Source organism: Pundamilia nyererei, unplaced genomic scaffold, assembly GCF_000239375.1.
Source record: "Pundamilia nyererei isolate P.nyererei 1_Seehausen unplaced genomic scaffold, PunNye1.0 scaffold00061, whole genome shotgun sequence".
Lineage (NCBI taxonomy): Eukaryota > Metazoa > Chordata > Actinopteri > Cichliformes > Cichlidae > Pundamilia > Pundamilia nyererei.
Window position 1 is genome coordinate 1,446,880 of NW_005187462.1, and position 18,938 is coordinate 1,465,817.

Below are 18,938 nucleotides of genomic sequence, written 5' to 3' on the forward strand. Positions count from 1 at the left end.
GAAAAAAAAAACTTGCTTCTTGGTGACTTTTTCTGTTTTGATGTTCTACCATTTTTGTTGTGAAGCAGTTCGTGATATTTATCTTGAAACATGCTATATAATAAAAAATTTGACTGTACTTTATTTAATACACAAGAACAAGCACAGTGCAGCAGATATTTTATTCATTAATTGTGAACTTAAACAGAGAGTATTACAGTAATTCAGAGACAAAATGTTAACAATACAAAGATGTTAACTTCCCGCTGTAACGGCCATAAAGGACATTTTATAGATGGACAGACATTTTGCTTTGAGTGAGAAACAGCAATAAGAATCTAAAGGCACTGACTGAACAAAGCTCAGTTTTTATTGCAGTGCAGAACTGGTGAAGAAGAGTATGTTCTTCACATGCACTATGTTAGACATGAAAAGCAGAGGGCAGTAGAGGCACATTAACTCTAACCAGTTGAAAGCAAGAAGGTTTATTATTAACTGCTCCTGTTTCATTCAAGTGAAGACGCAAAAAAGTCATGCTCGTTGTTCATTTGCTGGCGGAAGAGTTTGTTTGCCAGTTCCTTCTGTTCTGGTGTGGTCAGATACTTGTCGAGCAGCGCTTTATAGTGCTGTTCTGGGTGGCCGCACATGTTGGACATCTTCCAGGTGAAGTATGCGCTGCAGCAGTTCTCGTTGAGCTGATTGGCTAGCCACAGCCACAGCCTGGAGCAGGGAAGCAGAGCCACGGCGAAGTAAATGGGATCCTGATTCTCCATGATGTCTTTGTAATCAGACAAGTACTTTTTCATGGCAGGGGTTGGTTAATGTTTGACACACTCTGTGGATGTGACAAGTAGATTTAATTATTGACACAGGTTAAATATAAATTGTAGCAATGACTTCAAAACAGTAACATTCCAGTTAAATAGAGAAATGTTAAAGGAGGTTGCTGAAGGTTTCTTACATTGAGGTTAAATTCCTTTAACGTGCTTTCAGCATACGTCTTGTAGCTTTCACACCTATCCTCCATGAAATCGTGGAGGTCCTCGGGGACCTCGACTTCGTTTCTCATCTCATCCAACATGTCTGTGACCACCACCAGATAGTTGATGTCTTGGATTATGAATTTGACATAGTTGTCTGCCTGCAGGTCTCCAAGCTGCATGTGCTGTAGAAACGGTGTATGCAGCGTGTGCTCAGCAACGTCCTGGTTACTGACCCACAGGTATTCATAGACATCAATGTTATTAACTGTGGGGGAGAATTTTAAACAGAATTAACCGAAATTCACATTTGCAACTACGTTACAACACATTTATAACCGAAACAGCCACTTCATGTTTTGACAGTTATTTTCTTTTTGTCTGTTTTGAGGGTTTTTGCAGTTTTTCAGTGAGCAGATTGAAATATAAAGACATTTCTTACCTGATTCCATCTCAACGTATCACTCGGACGCTGCAGCACAGTCACACAGCAGGAAGCTTCATCAAAGGTTAAGAATGTCAGACTGATACTGGATTCACAGTTTTGGTGAGTGGGTGTTTCCTAAACTGTGGTGTAATTTAACACATTTTCACTTCATGTTATAACACCTTAGATGAGTCTTCTTTTCTTTTATTTCACAATGTAGTTACACAAGAGAAAGGAAAAAGTCACACTGGTTAGACCTGTTTCAGTTGTTCAGCTCCCATCCTGTCAGCATCAGCACTCTTTTACCAAAGCGTTAAGCCGAAGTTTTCGAAAAGTGTGACCTTTGTCAGAAAGCTTGACGGGTTGGCTAAGGCTACGTCCACACTAGCCCGGATAGATTTGAAAATGGCGGTTTCGTCTAAAAACGCTCTGGGTCCACACTAGCAAAGACGCAGGAGGTGAAAGGGATGGCTTCGCAGTATACTGCAAAACAAGCTCAAACCACCCACCTATCTGATAGGCAATATCCTCTTAGTACAATAAACTTAAGAGGATATTGCACCTCATACCAACTGTCAACGTGCAGGTGTTTGTGCTCATACGCTGTGTTTGGTTTTCATCAAATGCGGTGTTTTTGCATTATAGCCAAACATCACTTTGGTCTTCTGTAACAAGGAAATTGTTCCAGAAATCTTGTGTTTGTTCAGATGCAACCTAAGCGATTACCCTACCCTAACCTGTGGAGTTTGAGATGCAGCTCTTCCATGTTTTGCAGTTTCTCTGAGCATTGCACGGCCTGAGCTATGGCTGAATTTACATCTACTCCTGGCGATGTGTTAACACACACCTGAATGCTCCAGACCAGCAAACTGGCAAAACCTTTGCTTTCATGCTCGCTGATGATCAGTTATCGAATGTATTTGATTAGCAGCATCGTGCTGCTATTTGCTCTCTACTTCCCATGGAAGCAGTAAGGGTGCACTGAAGGTTTTACAGGACAGTCCTTTGTTTTTCATGACTGCAGTCACCTGATTTCCTCTTTAACCTTTGTCTACTCATGTCCTTCAAAAAGTTTACAATTTCTAAGCCAGTTTTTTTGTTCTGTGCAGCTGCGTTGCTTTTGTCATGTATTATGCATTTAACCTCTTTGTTTTCGACTCTGCTATCAGCAAACCGTATGGTGGTGATATCCTGGGTATGCCAAACCTGGTTCATAGCACAGGCCCTAGGCTAAGTTCAGACTACAGTCTGAGTGAAACAACAAACACAAAGCCGTAAATGGATGTATCAGATAGTAATCAGTTTATTTCCAACTAATACACACACAAAAAAATCACCTTGCAAAACATATTAATGACATCAAGACAAGATGGCAAAAACAATCATAAATACAAACCTGATCCAGATCTCAATATGAACACATGAAGAAAGAAAAAGCAGCTAAAAGGCTCCAGTGTGTTTGTGTGGGCATTTCTGAGAATACAGCAGGAATGTAAAAGCAGAAGAGAAACTGAAGAGCTTTGACAAACTAACAGAAAATATCTGGGATTCACCTTTGGCTCACAGCTCTAGGCTAGGGGAGCAGGACAAATCTGATTCCGTTTCTGAGTCCTCTAAGCTAAAGGCTTTAGCTTGTTACTGAGTAGACGAATAGTAAATAAAACTATGAACATGGACGTGTTCGGCTTGCATCATCAGTAACATCCCCGCGCGCTGATACTGCACCTCTGTCGTCTTCTTGACATCCAAATGTTTGAGTTGGTCTCCCAGTTTGTATGAAAACCTGAATCTCTCTACAGCAGTGCTTCTCATAGCGCAACAACAACAAAGATCACCAATAAAAAATAATGTGGGGGCCACCACCTCAGCCTCCTCCTCATAGCCTCCTATGGTACAAAGTTTTAAATCACAGGTGATTTTCAGAAAAGCCGACCAAGCCTTGTTCTCGAGTTATTGTATTTGCAAACAACAGCTCACCAGCCTTTTATGGGTGAGGGTTAAAAAGGATAGGAGATGAATTAAAAAAGGTCAGCGAGCAGCATCAGAAAACACTTTTTTCCTAAAATAAAGTTGTTTTTCATGGTCATTCATCGTTTGAGAATCACAACTTTAAAGTCTCTCTCTGCATAGACTTTGTTTGTTACATGCAAAGTCTGTGTAAAGATGCAGATTGGCAGAAGTAAGACTGGACAAAGTGAAAATGTGAATGCGTATCCACAAAACTTCTGTGAAAAATTCACTTCACACTATGTTGAAAAAGCTAATCAGCTGATCATCATCAGTGACATCACTTTCCTGATGTCACAGACAATAAGAAATGGAGGACAAGCATTTGTATTCGCAATTTACAGATAGGTGGAGCGGCAAGAATCGACTTCACTCGGAGTTTGGAGAAGAAACGTCCAGGATGTAGCGTGTTTCATAAACGTAAGAACCACTCCTGTCTCTAATAAATAAAAACTGACGTTTAGGCCTGAAACTATGTAGAAACAAATGACCTAAAACTGGGAGGATGCTAGATGTTAGGAACAATGTCAGTGAGATGGAATCCTGAGAAGTCAGGTATTACATACTACCTTATGAGGTATGACCAAAAAGGCCCGAGAACGAGTCTATAAAATAAAAACAACCCGACCATGTTTAATATGAAACAATCTCTTGGTCAATGTCATCATCTCAGACACATCCAGGTAGTGTTTAGCAGAGCAGCTATTTTTAGATGTCTTGCTGGAAGCCCTGTTCTGACCCCTTTTTCCACATTAACAGACCAGATTTGCACTTTTCAGCTTCCCACAAATTAAAAACAGTTCAGACTTATGTCGACACAGTGAAGGAGACAGAGGAAGCTTAGTACAACAGGACCTAGCAGGGCTTTCATGAAGCAATCTAAAAATAGCTGCTGCCTTGAAAATGGTCTAGAAGTGTCCGAGAAGATGACCTTACATGTAAATCAGTGACGGCTTTTTATTTTTAGGGGCTCATTCCTGGAACTTTTTGGTTACCCCACATATATGTGAATGCAGCGCTAGCCCTATGTAGCAGTCGCCCCCTTCAACCTGCAGTTTCTACTGCGAGATTCAATCACTGTAACGGAAAGGTTTATAAAAATAAGTTAAAAACATTTTAAGCCCCTTTGTTTAGCATCTCCAAGCAGCCTACAAATATCATAAATGGTTTGTTATAGACTATAAAGTAGCTGTAAGGAAATTTGAAGTGTCCTTATATTACAGCTCCAGATGTGCAGCAGCAGCAGTCTCACTGCAGCCACTTACAGATATTAGTTATTAAACACATAAATGAACTCATCCGTCCTTCAGGGGCAAAAGTCTGATTTTAGAGTGATTTCCTGTTTAAAACTGCAAACAGAAACGCCACATGTTCCCGCCTCCCACAACTGATTGCTTCATTAAAGTGAACTCTTAGTGTAGTTTGGCATCGCTGGGTGTCTGTCACCACTTGATGAAGACGAGAGCAGCGAGTGCGGCGTAGCCGATGATGAGGAAAAGCACTTTGAGCAGCCGGTCCTGTTTCTCCTCCAGCTCCCGGGTGAGGATCTCAAAGAAGGTAACAAACAGGAAGGTTCCGGCAGCGAGTCCCTGCAGCACCACGGACACTATGCTGCCCGCCAGCGTCTGAGCCGACTCGATGCCCATTCCCACCACCATGCCCAGCGGAATCATCATGCTGACTGTCACACCCAGCTTGGTGGCGTCCTTCATGCCGAGAGATGCCTTAGCTACGCTCACCCCAAGGGCGATGGCTGCCAGTGTCTCATGCACAGCCACGCCCAGAAAGAGACTGCCCAGCTTGGCCCCGTCCTCCTGCAGGCCGAGCGCCAGGCCCTCGAATGCGGAGTGTGCGGACAGAGCGAGGACCAAGCTGACCAGCCGCAGAGGCCCCGCCCCCGCCAGCTCGGCCGGGTTGAAGTGTCCGTGGTGGTGGCCGTGGGAGCGGTGACCGCCGTTGCTCGGTGAGCCCCGTGCTGAGGAGATAAAAGGGGTATCATACTCAGAGTCGCTGCCGGCCTCGGAGCCGCCGGCGTTGAAAGTCTCGAGGTCGATGAAGGATGGCTTCTCCTTCCTGAAGGTGAGGACAGCCTGCTCTATAAAGACGGTGAGGAAGAAGCCGAGCATCATCATTGTTTCAGCCAGAGGATAATCGCTGCTGATCTTCAGCTGCTGGAACACATCGACCACCTGAAGGCGCAAAACGAAAACCACAACAATAAGCAGAAAAAACTTCATCGTTATCTTAGTATTCTGAAACAGGACATCCTGAGGGAGCAGTTGCTATGAAATACCAACGACAACACAAACCATCAGAGCAAAGTCTTTGCGCTGGTGAGAACATAAGTTACAAAATGAACTTTGTGTTTTGTTTAATCAGACTAAGACTTGAAAGTAGAGACTGAGCCCATGAACTCATCTGGGAAGTTTGGCTTCACTTTTAAGAATGCAAAGTATGTGTGCAAGGTGAGAGGATGTGTGTTTACCTTATCTCTGACAGTAGGAAGCAGAGCATTGAAGCATGTTGCGAGGAACACGCCCCCTCCAAATGAATTGCACAGAGACAATGGCCTCCTGTATCTCTGTGCTCTATCACAGTCAACGAGCAGGAGACGTACTGGGACCAGCACACCAGCCAGCATAAGGCCGAACAAGCCCAGCAGGCCAAGCAGCTTGGCCACCAGGATCTGCATCCTGATGCTTCAGAGACACTAGAGCGAACGGAGCGGTGAACACAAAGTCATCTCCTGTCTGCTGCTTCTGATGGGCTTTACTGGAGCTGCTGGGACATCTCTGCTGGTTTTAGTGGAGGAGACACAGGCAGATGTTGGTCTAAACACAAGAAATAAACACATGTTGCACTGGTCTGTGCTGGAAAAATGCATCTAAAGATTCTGACGAACGAATATCCCCCATATATATTCACATCTTTCTTATACCTTAATTGTGGTGTTCATCTTTCTTTCTTTAGTTCAATGAGTCAGTTTAGTATCAGGACATTCATGTAACATTAAGTCAGCTAAACAGAGACGAATTAAACATGTTACTAACAGCAAACTATTAGAAAATAACTTCTCATCTTTAGGTTTGGATTTTCTTTTAAAAAGCAATACAGAAGTTTGACATTTTATAGAGGAAGGTCAGAGGTCAAAGCCAGAGCCCCTGAGCAAGATGAAGTTACAGGTTAACCGGCGTTGAATTCAGTAAATGTTCTCATTTCCATCATTATTTTCCATGGCACCTGGTTTCACTCTGACCAGCTTTTAGCCAGAGACTTCCTGTTTCAATGATCAGAGATGAGCTCTGCAGTTGTTCTTTGTACCGCTCCCTTACAAAGAAACCATGAAATAAACAAAATGTCAGCAGGTCCAATCTTGTCATTATTAGTACAACATTAAATCCACCATTTCAAAGCATTTTAAATAAGTTATGCATCATTTATAGAACAATGCTAATTTTTCTGTTCAGGTGTTCAGACAAAGTCAGCCACATGTTCTAGCGGAGTACATTCATTAGAATGATTAGAATTTAAATAAATGCTCCTGTTCACGTGTATTAATACTACTTTACTATTATATTGTTATGACATGAGGTTCAGTTAGATTTGCACAAAAACAGAAAAGTCCTTCAAAGACCTGCTTTTTAATTTCACAGCTTAAATACATTCAGAGCCGTATTTTTCACTTTTGAGTAAACAAACTACCAGTTTAAAAAAATCTGTAAGTATCTGTACTTCTAAATGAGTGAAGAATGTATGTAATTATACCATATATATTATGGGGAACATATAAAAATATAGAGTTTATGCATTACCACCACCTGGAAGTCGATATTTTTGCACATTAATATAATTTTAACTCTTATATCAAATCTTATATTAACTTTCGAACACTTTATGTACACCACAACTTACACTACCATTAAACTAATCAGAAGTATAGTACAGTGAAAATAAAACTGAAATTTAATTTACTTGAGAGTTTCTTTGTAATGGAGCAACACAAAAAACAGCTGCAGAGGTCATCTCCTATGTACTGAACATGGAACAGGAAGTCTCTGGCTAAAATCTGGTTGGATGAATCCAGGTGCAGATGTATCACAGCTTAATCTGGTTGGTTTGTTAGAGTCTGCATTGTTCTTTTGTGAGACAATGCCAACAGTTAAATGCCTTTTTGGTGCCTTTGGAGTTTATTTCCTGGTTTGTCATTATTTCCTCCTAAAACATCAGGTGTATGATACACCCGTTTTATCCTCACCAGTTAATCTGGATCACCAGCGCTGTGCCAAAAACGTGACTGTCACAAAAGTATTGCTGACATGTCTACACGTTTTCTATGTTTAATGCTGTATTATTGCTTATTTTGGTATACAGGCTGACATCAACAGGATTTACAAAGGGGATATATGTATAACAAAGAAATAACCTGTTTTGAAAGACTGTAATATTGTACCTACTTTGTATTCTACATTAATTTTAATTCAGCCCTATTTGGGTTCCTAAAATCCTCCCATAGAACTGCTTTGTTACATTTGTCGCCATTCCTGCTGCACTCTTGGCCACATGTTTTACTTTTTAATCTCAATCTCAATGAGAATTATCACCTGAGTTGTCGCCTTAACACCAAATAGCAAATATGAAACAGTGGCATTGCAGGTCACCTAAAGCAACACCTGAGTTTAGACACCACTCGTGCTATTAATACATTAACTATTATCAAATATCGAATTTACAAACTTAAATATAGCGTTTCGGAAAAACTGTTACTGAGGGGAAAAATGATCTGAATGTTAGGTCATTTGTATTGTCATATGTAACCAGAAGGTGGATTTTCATTAGTTTGTGGCAGCCATTAAAACGCGTTGTTGTCGCCTTTGACACAGTTACTACCTTTAGTCAGAACACAAACACCGCGAGCTCTCCCATTGTGGAGATTACCCCATTCACCGGTTTTCTGCCCCACTGGTTTTATCCGTTCTGTATTTGTTATATTAATATATAATATGACGCGGGAGAAAAACATGTCAAACCACCAAGCGGGAATACATGCTACTTCCGGGGGGTAATTTCATAATAAGACAACTGGGTCCTCCTTTACGTCTGACAGTCTAATCAATTTGTATTTATTATTGTATTTCAGCGTCACAACTTGTAATCACGTCTTTGGTCCCACTTCATCAAGTGTATAGAACAAAAATGAAAGTTTGCACAAGGCAAATAACCGCACTGTTTCCGTGCGAATACTGTCTAACAGCGGCTAACTTGACGCTAGCATTAGCTTTCTGTCATTTGTTCATGGGGGGCTAAAGAGGCTAACAAACCGGTGTGGCGCTCAGGTAGGGAAAGCAGTTGTTTTCCTTTGCTGTTCACGCTTAACAGCGGCTTTAGCTCCGAAACAACAAGATAAACCGCAAATATCACCCAAACACCGTGTTTACCTGTTAGAACATCCGCTCTCATCTACTGCAGGTGCACAATAATACTTCCGCGTCAGTGTTGCCAACTCCTCAGTAAGGAAAATCGCTATTGGCTGTCCTAAAAGTCGCTAGAAGTCGCCAAATGACGTCATCGCCTAATTTGCATAATTGGTCATGCTAATGTAATTGTAACCTACGATGTTGGAGAGAAAAATAACATCGTGGTAGAGACATAAGGTGAGTAAAAAACGTCCTAAATGCCGTTTGAATTTATTTAGAACTGCAAATTACATTTATTTTTAGCAATTATTGTTTTTTAATGTCACAATTCCAACCCTGCTCCTTTATCCAGGCCTGGACGGGCAAAAGTGAGCCGAAATTGGCACTCTGGTGGAGTTACTTTATGTGTGAGAGTGTGTGTTTATAAGTAGTTTTAAACCTTGTGATCCACAAAACAGCATAACAGTAAAAGAAGAACTGACTGCGTTACAGTCAGTGCGGGAGCAGCGGCTTCGCTCATGCGCGATTCATTTGCCGTTTGGACGCACAGGTGTTGTCTCATGATGTCACAGGTCTCCTGCCCTGATAGCAGCTGGGTGAGGACTATCCTCCGCCTGTGAGCGCTTTGGCACGGGTGAGGTGCCCAAGGTAGCACCGCTGCCTGTTGCGAGTAAGAGCGATATGCGTTTTCACGTCACGTCGTCATAAATAAGTCTCCAATAACACCAGAAAAAGTCGCCAGATTTGTCGCTAGTCGCCTTTTAGAAAAAAAGTCGCTAAGGGGGTCTGAAAACTCGCTAAATATAGCGACAAAGTCGCTAAGTTGGCAACACTGTTCCGCGTTTACACCACGCAACGCAACCCCCCCGGGCGTGATGACGTAGTCCACAAACAGGGTGACGTGCAGCGTCCTGGCGTGACAAAGGATGGAGACGCACGACCCCTGAAAGGACCAGCCGAAGGAAAATTGTTTTAGCGGATTTTTAAGTATGATTTTTTTTTCCTGTCCATACATATTTTTTTAACATATTCCGTTATATTAAAAATATTCAACGTGTAATTTCTTTAAGGTTTTCAAAAGTGCTAAGTATTGTGTCGACCATGTTGTTATTGTTTTCGATTGGTGTGAAATTAGGTTAAGAGTAGTTATTGAATAAACTGGAGAAATGGCCAAACTCTGCCATTCCTACTTCAGGTTTCCTTCTCACTATAATTTCTCCCCTCATAAATGTGTATGTTTTCCTGTAAATATATATTTCTTTCAATATTTTTTTTTAAGTCAACCCATCTTACATTTGACACTTAATTAATTAAATCATCTAGTCCAGTGTTTTACTGGACTCAGTAGACTTCTACTTTTGGAACCAGCGTTTTCTGTTTTTTCTGGCTCTTGATTTGTCTTCTTGCGACTTTTATTATTTTAAATTAAATTAAATCAACACTACAACTCGGAGCAGCTATAAGAAGAGACTTCACTGAAGAAGAGGAGCTGCATTAGTTTTGCTGGTTGTAAATAGATAACCACACTTTGGAGGAGAAGAGTAAAATGTTGAGATGGTCTTTTTATTTAAACTGTGTTCAAACAGCCTCCCTGGTGCCTCCTCAGAGCTTCGTGTGACCGAGGAGTCATTAGTTCATTTACACTAAATTAACCCTGACACTCATCCTCACACACATACACACACTCATACTCTGACACACCCATCAAAAACAACAAAAATGCATTTACAGGTACACTGTGTAGTTTCTAGAGGATAAGACTTTCCAGGTTTCTACAGTTGTTTAACATCTGGTGTCCAATATCCTATCAAAACTTCTCTGATTATTCTGCATTTGATCTAAAAACCACACAGTTGCAGGAAGTGGGTGGAGTTTTCGGTGACGTGCCTCCTGAAAGACAAGGGAGGACTCGCTTGCGCTCTCTCTCTCATGCAGGAATTAATCAGCGATGGAAAAACAGAACTTCTTTCGAGTCCTCCGAGTTATTATGATCCAGATCAGAAAGAAAAACAGGTCAGACAGTGCGTGCTCCTCCTCCTCCATAAACCCGTCCCACCTGAAATAAATAAGGAAGCAAAAATATAAACCCTGCCAAAAGGAGAATCAATAAAGTCACAGCTCCACATTACAGCATGAAATTATGAACATCTTCATGTCTTGAAGAACACATTTTTTGTACTTGAGTGTAAAAGTCTTACACGATCAATATGGTCACGCTGTATTTTCAATTATTAGTTTTTCTGTATCTATGAGGACTCACCTAAACACAGGCTATCGGGGCAGAGATGTGTATTTTAACTGAATGTTTTTACAGCTGAAGGTGAAAAATATGTAGAATCCCTTTTATCTCATAGATCAGTGTGTTATAGTGCATATGACTTTTTAAATTCCAGCTTTCAGTGTCCTCCTCCTCCTCAGTATGTTTGCTGTTACAGGCAGATATTCAAAACTTCGCTCTGAGTTCGAGGTGAAGGCACTGCTAGATTTGCCTAAACATTGTGACCAACGCTGAGGCCTCACAGGAGGCCGTCAGCTCTCCAGCAAATTTGCTCTGTATTGTGATTAGTGATCACTGACATGATAAAAAACCATTTACAGGAAATAATGACAATGATTATGGTTCAGTTTCATGTGTACAGACACAAGCTAAGTTTAAGCTACTGCTCTAAGTTTGTGCTAAGAACAAACATTAAGATTGTAAATATGCGCAGGAGTTCAGCGAATAGCAGTTATTACCAGGAACAATAGTGGATACATTAACATTACATTCAACTTTGATGTCTTTGTTGCTGTGGTTCCATTTTTATGATAGTTGCCAAAAACGCAAAGAAAGGAAAATAAATCTTACATCACACAGACTGTAATTAAATAACTTCACTGTCTGAGCTTTTCTACGTTGCATGAACTATGCAATCATGCATGACTGGTTGTGACACCATCCGGATGAAGCTCATCTCATACACTGTGGATGAAGAACAGCAGTAAGACCTGTGGTGTGTTAAACTGAATTAGTGTGTATTTACTCTATGCGAGGGTCACGGCTGCTCCTCATTCCCAGAGCTGGGTGTCTGATTGCGCATTTGACTCCTCAGCTGTTCGATGAGTTCAGGGTTCTGCTGCTGCATCTGCTGAGCGAATTGCTGCCCTCTGCAGAAGCAAACAGAAAGGCAAAATCACCTGTTATTCATTGACACCACCAGCTTTAAAATGCAGTCCCTGTGCTCAGGTACGTACGCCTGGATCAGTCTTGATAAATCTCCAGGTGCTGCAGCACTAGGGGCTGCTGGTGCAGCTCCAGGAGGCGGGGCTGCACCTCCTCCCCCTCCAGCGCCCCCACCTCCCAGTCCACCATACGCTCCAGACATCATCCCAGACATCCTGGAAGATAGGACAGGAAGTTAACTCTGAAAAACCACAGAGGAAGAATGGATTTCAGATGAAGTGAGACAGACTTACAGCTGCTGAACCTGAGGGTTGTTCATCAGAGACGAGGCCTGCAAAGAGACAAGAGTAGGATGGAAAAATTTACAGAGTAGAAACAGAAACTGTAAATACCTAAATTAAAAATAATGAGCAATGCTGATAAATTCTCAGAGTTCTCACTGCAATTTAATCACTGTTCAAATGTGTGTGTGGTTTTTCTGGTCATTTCTGAAATTCTACACTTCTTTAAAGGAGTGTCTTGTAATTAAGAGAAAATAAAAAAACATTACTATACCAATGCTATGCGTGGTTGTTGAGTCAACAGAACTCATTATGTTGCTGTGTGCATGTATCTTTTAGAAATTAGTATCCAAGTGAGTTTTACCTACCAAAACTGACAAGACACACACCAGCATTATATGTGCTGTATGGACTAATAGGCATGTTACAGTTTCTGCATCTGAAAGGTCGTTAGGTTCTGACGAGGATGCAAATTTGGCCATCATACAGATTTGTGATTTACTATTGAAAATAACCAAATAGCAATAGCATGTGAATGCTATCAAAACCAGATTTTTTCTAGCATTTACAGGAGCAAGCAAGATAAGGTTAGCCACCTACACCGCACCGACATGTTTACTGTCAGTTAGGAAAGTTAGCCGATAACGTATTTTGCCAAAATCAGGAGACCTCATTGACTCAAAGAACTATATTGCATGAAACAGGATTCGATTTTGTGTCAGCAGAAAGACAAACAAAGAGCTCAGGTTGGAGTTTGTGTGGCTTCCATGAACTGAGCTTGGCTTCACTGCCCAAAACTGGCTTTCTTTCTGCTAAAGTAAGCCACCCTGATAATGTGGTACCCAATGCAGCATGTTGCTGGCTAACCTTCACTTGCTTGTTTATTATCAAAATAATGTCTGAAGTCACATGACTTTGTGCTTTTGTATATTAGAGGCAAACTCTTAGAATGTGGTCTCATCATTTGTACGATGGTTCGATGCAACAGAAAAGGTGATTTAAAGGAAACCGAAACAAGAAAATTAGCTGTGAGCTCTGACGAGTGCAACTGGTTCTGATGGCTGCCAAAACTCCGTGACCGCTTAGAAATGTTACAGGCCAAACACTCAGATCTCACCATGTTCATGAAGCCGGGGTTACTCAGCAAACCAGCTAGATCGACTCCGCCCAGCCCTGCAGTCTGAGAGAACAGAGACAGGTTCACGTAAACACAGTGCTGTCGGGAAGTCGGAAATTTGATCCCTCATCCCGCCTCTTCTCACCGGACTGGACGTGTCCATCTTCTCCTCTGCGATCTTCAGATTGGTTTTGTAGGTGTCGTTATCTGGGTCGAGCTCCAAAGCCTTCTTATAGTAACTGACTGCTTCTGTGTGTTTGTTGAGGCTGGCCAGAGCCAAACTGAAACACAAGACGACAAGTCAGGGCCAGAGACAGCTGAAAACAGAACGCAAGGAGCTTCCAGCTTTTCATTCTTCATGCTCTAATGCTGCATGTTTGTCTACTTAAACAACTGCAAACTCCTGCATAACTGGTTAAAAATAAATAAATAAATAATGTAAAAACTTTGTGGAAATAACTTTGTGCTGGCTGACTTTGGTTTTACGGCTGCAGTCAGCACTGACCTTCAGTTTCAGTAAATCTGCCACTTGTGTTTAATAACTGACAGTTTTCTTCCAAAGGCAGTGAAAAGACTTCATAAATATCGTAAAACAAGATTTGTTTATTTGACCAGCTTCACAAAATCCAAAGATATTCAGCTTCAGCACAGAGCTTCATTTATGAAAACTGCAAACTTTACTTGCTCCTAAAATACTTTTACAAAGGCAGAGTATAAATACTCATCATCTTAAGAAGACATAATTTTTATATTTTATTTTACTATTAACAGATAAATCCTGAGATCTGAAGGAGCCAAACACTGTGTAAAGCTTTCTTTTCTGATGCTCCAAAGTCACTTATTAAGAAAATAAAAGTTATAGGAAAATTTTTAAGTTGGATCTCTTTGTGGAATCCATTTGTTCGAAGAACCTGGTTTCATTTACGTTCTTTTATCCCCAGTCTGTCTGATTTTAAAGGACATAGAGACAACAATCCTCTGATGAGCCTTTGTTGCTAATTCGTCTGTTAAAAATAAACGTGTATATGTAATGGAGAAAACTACAGCCGTGTGAAGCAACAGTGTCCAGGGTGCAGATCAGAATCAGAAATAGTTTATTTATCCCGAAGGAAATTATAGGTTACAGCAGGCAGCAGGCTAATGGCACATGCGCACTTACAAAGGAACCCTCTGACCAAACTTTACACAAACATGTCAAAGAGTAGGCTGATAGGAAAAAAAACAAGATTTGCTATTAGCTCGGGTCCACACCAGCAGGTGGCGCTGTGAGACGCATCCTTGGTGTAAAAGGAAAGCTCCTCTCTGCTGCCTAAGAATAAAGAAATGCCTTCCTGCAGTTTCCTCTCTGATAAACACAGGACATTTTTTCTACATGTGAGATGTTTTTGATGTCAATGTGAAATCGCTTCACGGCAACAATGAAAGACAAAGAGAAGATGCTGTCATACCCCATCCGCCCATAAGCTTTGCTATAGTTGGGGTCGATGCTGATGGCTCGTTCACAGTCCTGCACGGCTCCTGCGTAGTTCCCCAGCTTACTGTAAGCTGCAGCTCTGCACAAAAAACACACAAAAACTAACTGCTTCACGTGAACGTCAACAATCTGAACACAGCAAAACAACTGCAACAAAGCATTTGCATAAAACAAACATAAACAGCACAGAAAAAATCGTTTCTAACAATATTGTCATGTGACAAGATGTGAAGAATTTGTTTTCTTAAAGGACCAAACTTAAAGGTTTTATGTAACAAAGTATGTAAAAATATCTAAAGTGACAAAACAAGTGAAAACACATGAAAAGTGTTTGTTCTTTTGTTTCTGGTTCATCATCAAATACAATTTTACTGTTTTTAAAATAAAATGAACAACAAATATTTAGTGATGCTGAGGAAATGCTGACCGACCTGTTGCAGTAGTAGACGGCGTTCTGAGGGTTGATGGCGATTGCCTTCGAGTAAAACTCAACAGCAGCTGCAAAGTTGTCCACCTTCATCTGGTCGTTGCCTCCAGTCGAGAAAACAGAAAAGAAGAAAAACACCTCACTCACCTGAGCACTGTGCAATAAACTTTATACAGCAAAGTCACTCTAATGTCATCTCTCACTTGCTGTCCTTGCTACCATTAGCATTAATTATTATTACACAATATTTATTCCATTCATTTGGCATCACTGATTTTTCCTAGTATTTTGCTGTGTAGAGATACTAATGCTATAGTATCATGTGAAACATAGACTTTTATATTTACTTTTAAATGTTATCTTTAACTTTCTCTATTTCACTTTTTTAAAGCTATTTATTTGACTTTATTTATTTTTTACAGACACTTTTTATGATTTTTTTTTACCTTATTAAGTAAAGTTTTTGTCACATTACCCTTTATTTTACTGAGCTACTCTACTTTAAGCTTCATTTTTTATTTTAATTGCATTTATTGTTTTGGCTGCTGGAATCTCCCAACTTCATTTTAATCCTCTAAGTGATGACGTGATGAATCCTGCTTCCAGGTCCAAACTGCTCCGTGTTTATTAAGGCTGTTGTGTTTTTAACATGTTTTAATACTTTGTACCTTGTTCTAATCTCAACAAGCCCATAAAAACAGTCAGTGATCACTGTCGGCCTCTCTCGGTTTTAATCATCACTGTTCATTTTACAGCTGTGTTTAAACCCTTATGATGTAACTGCAGCCCAGCAGCAGTATATGAATGACTAACCTCGTATTGTGGATGGATTATCTCAGTTGTTCTCCTGATTGAAGTTTGGTCCGTTTACAGCATCCTGCCATGCGATTGCATTTGTCTCTAACCATGAAGAACCTTCACGTTAACTTTTATAAGTGGAAAAGTGTTGGTGTTCGTCCTCCAGCTTCACTGTTTATGTTATGCTAACATAGCTGTGTCGCTAGTGATCACGTAGCACATCATTATATAGCAGCTAGCCCAACTTCAGTAACCCTACAAACGTCACTGCTGTTTAGTTTTCTGTCTTCATTTATGTTGGAAGTGATAGCAGAGCTGTACGTTTGAATTTATTCAGAAATCTCTCAGTCAGAACATGCTATATCATGTTTAGGTGGAAGCTAGCGAGCTAACTTCCTGCTAACTTCTAACTCTGTTAAATGTACTAAATTCTGTTTTCATGGATGCCTGGATGTTAAACTTCATAGTTACACCTGGTAAAGCAGCAACGCTGATCATTTTATTAAAGATGAAAGAATTTAGACAGTTTTTAACTCTCAGTGATGCTGCAGTGTTCGTTTCACTTTATAACCTGCAGCAGAGTTTGGACCTGACACGGCTGATGTCTGACGTAAAGACCAGATAACAATAAATACATGTCCTCTTATTTCTATACTGAGGATAGATGATTAGACAGAAGTCAGCACTTTAGCTTTCATCATTAACCTGCCTTGAGGCCACTGTTGTTGCCTGCTTACATCAACAGTACTGCATTTGTGCTTGAGTAAATTATCACGTAACTGTACTTCTGACTGCTGTATTTCCAGTTAATGTATCTGCTCTGCCTCTGTGAGTCTCTGTTATAGAGTGTCAGGAAAACCAAGGGTTACTTCCTACAGCTTTCCAAAAACCTGATTCAAGGAGCTGCAGGTTCATTTGCATCATCTCTTCCTTGTACCAGCTTAACCCTACAAATGAACACAAAGACAAACTAGCTGCTCTAGATAACGTGTTCACACCAGCCTGGACTCACCGTCACTTTTGAGTCTTTCAGCCTCTGCTTTCTGTTCCTCTGTTGGGGAGTTTGGGGTGGAGTTGTTGTTGACCTGCGACTGAGCTGAATACTGTCAAACAAACAAACACTGGGTTAAATGAGACTTCCTGTAAAACAACTATTAAAAACAGACAGACGGACTCTTCAGGTGTGCAAGATCACAGAGAAACACTTAAAAGAAAATGCTCATGTAAAATTAACATCTGGTGCAACCTGCACTAAGGCCAGTGCTCCATTTAAACATTTAAAGAATGGCATTTGGATCTTCACCAGTATGTAATAGCTTACTTTGCCTTTTTTAAGCCACAGCAAATAATACTGATATTTATTATGCATTTCGTTTCAGCTCTGGCTTTGGAAGAACAGTGAAATTAACTCAGCCTTGCTGCAGGACATTGATGCAAAGGCCAAAATGTTCAGACTTGTCATCTCTGCAATACAAAACAAACCGTTTGGAAAGTTGCAAGGGTCTTCTGCGTTTACCTTTGCTGTAGCGGAGGTAAAGATCTCCGGTAACGTCATGGGGACCGCGAGACTCTGGTCATCGGTGGAAACCTCAAACGCTGTCTCCAAACACTGAACAGCAACTGAAAAACAATAAGATCATGTCAACAACAAGCTGGTTCTAAAAGATAAAATAAAAGAGCCACACAAAAGGAAGAACGATTCAATCTGTCGTGATCTTTCAACTACTCCAAGATGTGGAATCAGAAACATCCCTGTGTGTCCTGAGGTCTTCTCACCTGTTGGGGAGTTGGATCAGGTGTTGGGGGAGGATAACAAACAGTCTGGGAGCACGTATGGCCAGGTTTACTACTGCAAACTTGGTTCTGGTGTAAAAGTATTGTTGATATTTACTGCGAGAGCACAATGGGACAATGGGAATGGGAACTGAGGTTTGTTGTGACTGACCCTGTTGCACATCTATTTCTGGAAGTTCAGAGAGGAGAGTATTTAAGTCAAGCACACAAACTGATTTACTAAAAATTGCATGTCTTATTTTTTGCACTTGATAATGAACTGACTGACAGTGTTTAAAAAGAAAGCACAACTTTTGTAAATCACCTGTAAAAATAAACACACCTATGAGTGCTATTTGGAAATTGTGCTCACATGGCATCTTGCCCAATTTAGTACATCTGGCCCACAGTGAGGTATTCTCTTAGAGCATCTGGCAGAGCCTGAGGTCCTTTTCCATCCTCTGAGGGGAAACGTGGATTAACTGAGGTCACAGAGTTAGTTAAAAAACTATTTTGTGACTGGACTTTATGCAGATGATGTTTGTCTTCAGCTCTTCGGGTGTTGTGAGGGTTTCCTGGTTGACACGTCGATAAAATGATCCAACTGTTTCAGAGGCACACTTGAGGACAGCGACTCTGGAATAGCCGGATATGGTGGTAAAACATTCCGTGGCATAAATGCCTTTCCCTCTCTGAAGCCTTTATTATACTTTGTGTCTAGAAGTCCACTATGGTTTGCTTAGGTCAGAATGATATAAATTTTGTCAACAGATATTTACAGCTGTCTTGTGTCCACAACAGAGCATCATAAGAGAATGTCTATGCCAGAGTAACGGAGGAGCCATTAGGTGAACCTCAAATTCAGGAGAAACAATCAGGTTTTCATACTGATTGAGGCGTATTGGACCAACTCTTTATCCTCTCAAGGACACTTTGAAGTGATGGTTTACTCATCTAGACACCATTTGTTTTGTTTTTCTCGAGAAAGTATTCAACGGCATCCATGTAGTGTTACAGCATGTGTTACATGTGCTATGTAGAGCTGGGCAATATAAGATTTTTTTCATATCACGATATGTTTTTTTCATTTCAGGCGAT

General features: G+C 40.8%; 2 protein-coding genes across 4 annotated transcripts in view; both read right to left on the reverse strand.

The window, feature by feature from the left end:
* Nucleotides 1-4,747: 4,747 nt before the first annotated feature.
* Nucleotides 4,748-8,926, reverse strand: LOC102214146 (zinc transporter ZIP3). Of its 2 annotated transcripts, none has more exons than XM_005734952.1 (3): nt 8,829-8,926; nt 5,879-6,185; nt 4,748-5,582 (listed from the first exon to the last, which is right to left on the reverse strand). In XM_005734952.1, exons 2-3 carry the CDS (start codon nt 6,083-6,085, stop codon nt 4,836-4,838), a joined length of 954 nt encoding a protein of 317 aa, XP_005735009.1. In that variant the 5' UTR covers nt 6,086-6,185; nt 8,829-8,926; the 3' UTR covers nt 4,748-4,835. The 2 variants fall into 2 exon arrangements, with proteins under 2 accessions (XP_005735009.1, XP_013766794.1); XM_013911340.1 differs by having other exon boundaries at nt 5,879-6,224.
* A 1,413-nt stretch (nt 8,927-10,339) lies between these two features.
* Nucleotides 10,340-18,938, reverse strand: part of sgta (small glutamine rich tetratricopeptide repeat co-chaperone alpha) — a 13,959-nt gene continuing 5,360 nt past the window's right edge. For both annotated transcript variants that reach the window (XM_005734954.1, XM_005734953.2), the window contains exons 3-12: nt 17,584-17,687; nt 17,080-17,170; nt 15,274-15,373; nt 14,817-14,921; nt 13,514-13,649; nt 13,369-13,431; nt 12,264-12,301; nt 12,042-12,185; nt 11,831-11,954; nt 10,340-10,863 (exon numbers count right to left, since the gene is read on the reverse strand). In XM_005734954.1, coding sequence (XP_005735011.1) covers nt 11,843-11,954; nt 12,042-12,185; nt 12,264-12,301; nt 13,369-13,431; nt 13,514-13,649; nt 14,817-14,921; nt 15,274-15,373; nt 17,080-17,170; nt 17,584-17,687 — 893 coding nt within the window. In that variant the 3' untranslated portion in view covers nt 10,340-10,863; nt 11,831-11,842. The remainder of the gene's footprint in view (nt 10,864-11,830; nt 11,955-12,041; nt 12,186-12,263; nt 12,302-13,368; nt 13,432-13,513; nt 13,650-14,816; nt 14,922-15,273; nt 15,374-17,079; nt 17,171-17,583; nt 17,688-18,938) is intronic.

Excerpts from the sequence above, each read along its gene's own strand:
- LOC102214146 (XM_005734952.1), bottom strand. The coding sequence starts at position 6,085 with ATGCAGATCCTGGTGGCCAAGCTGCTTGGCCTGCTGGGCTTGTTCGGC. Across the intron at positions 5,583-5,878 it reads TTCCTACTGTCAGAGATAAG|GTGGTCGATGTGTTCCAGCA; the intron begins GTAAACACACAT and ends TTGCGCCTTCAG.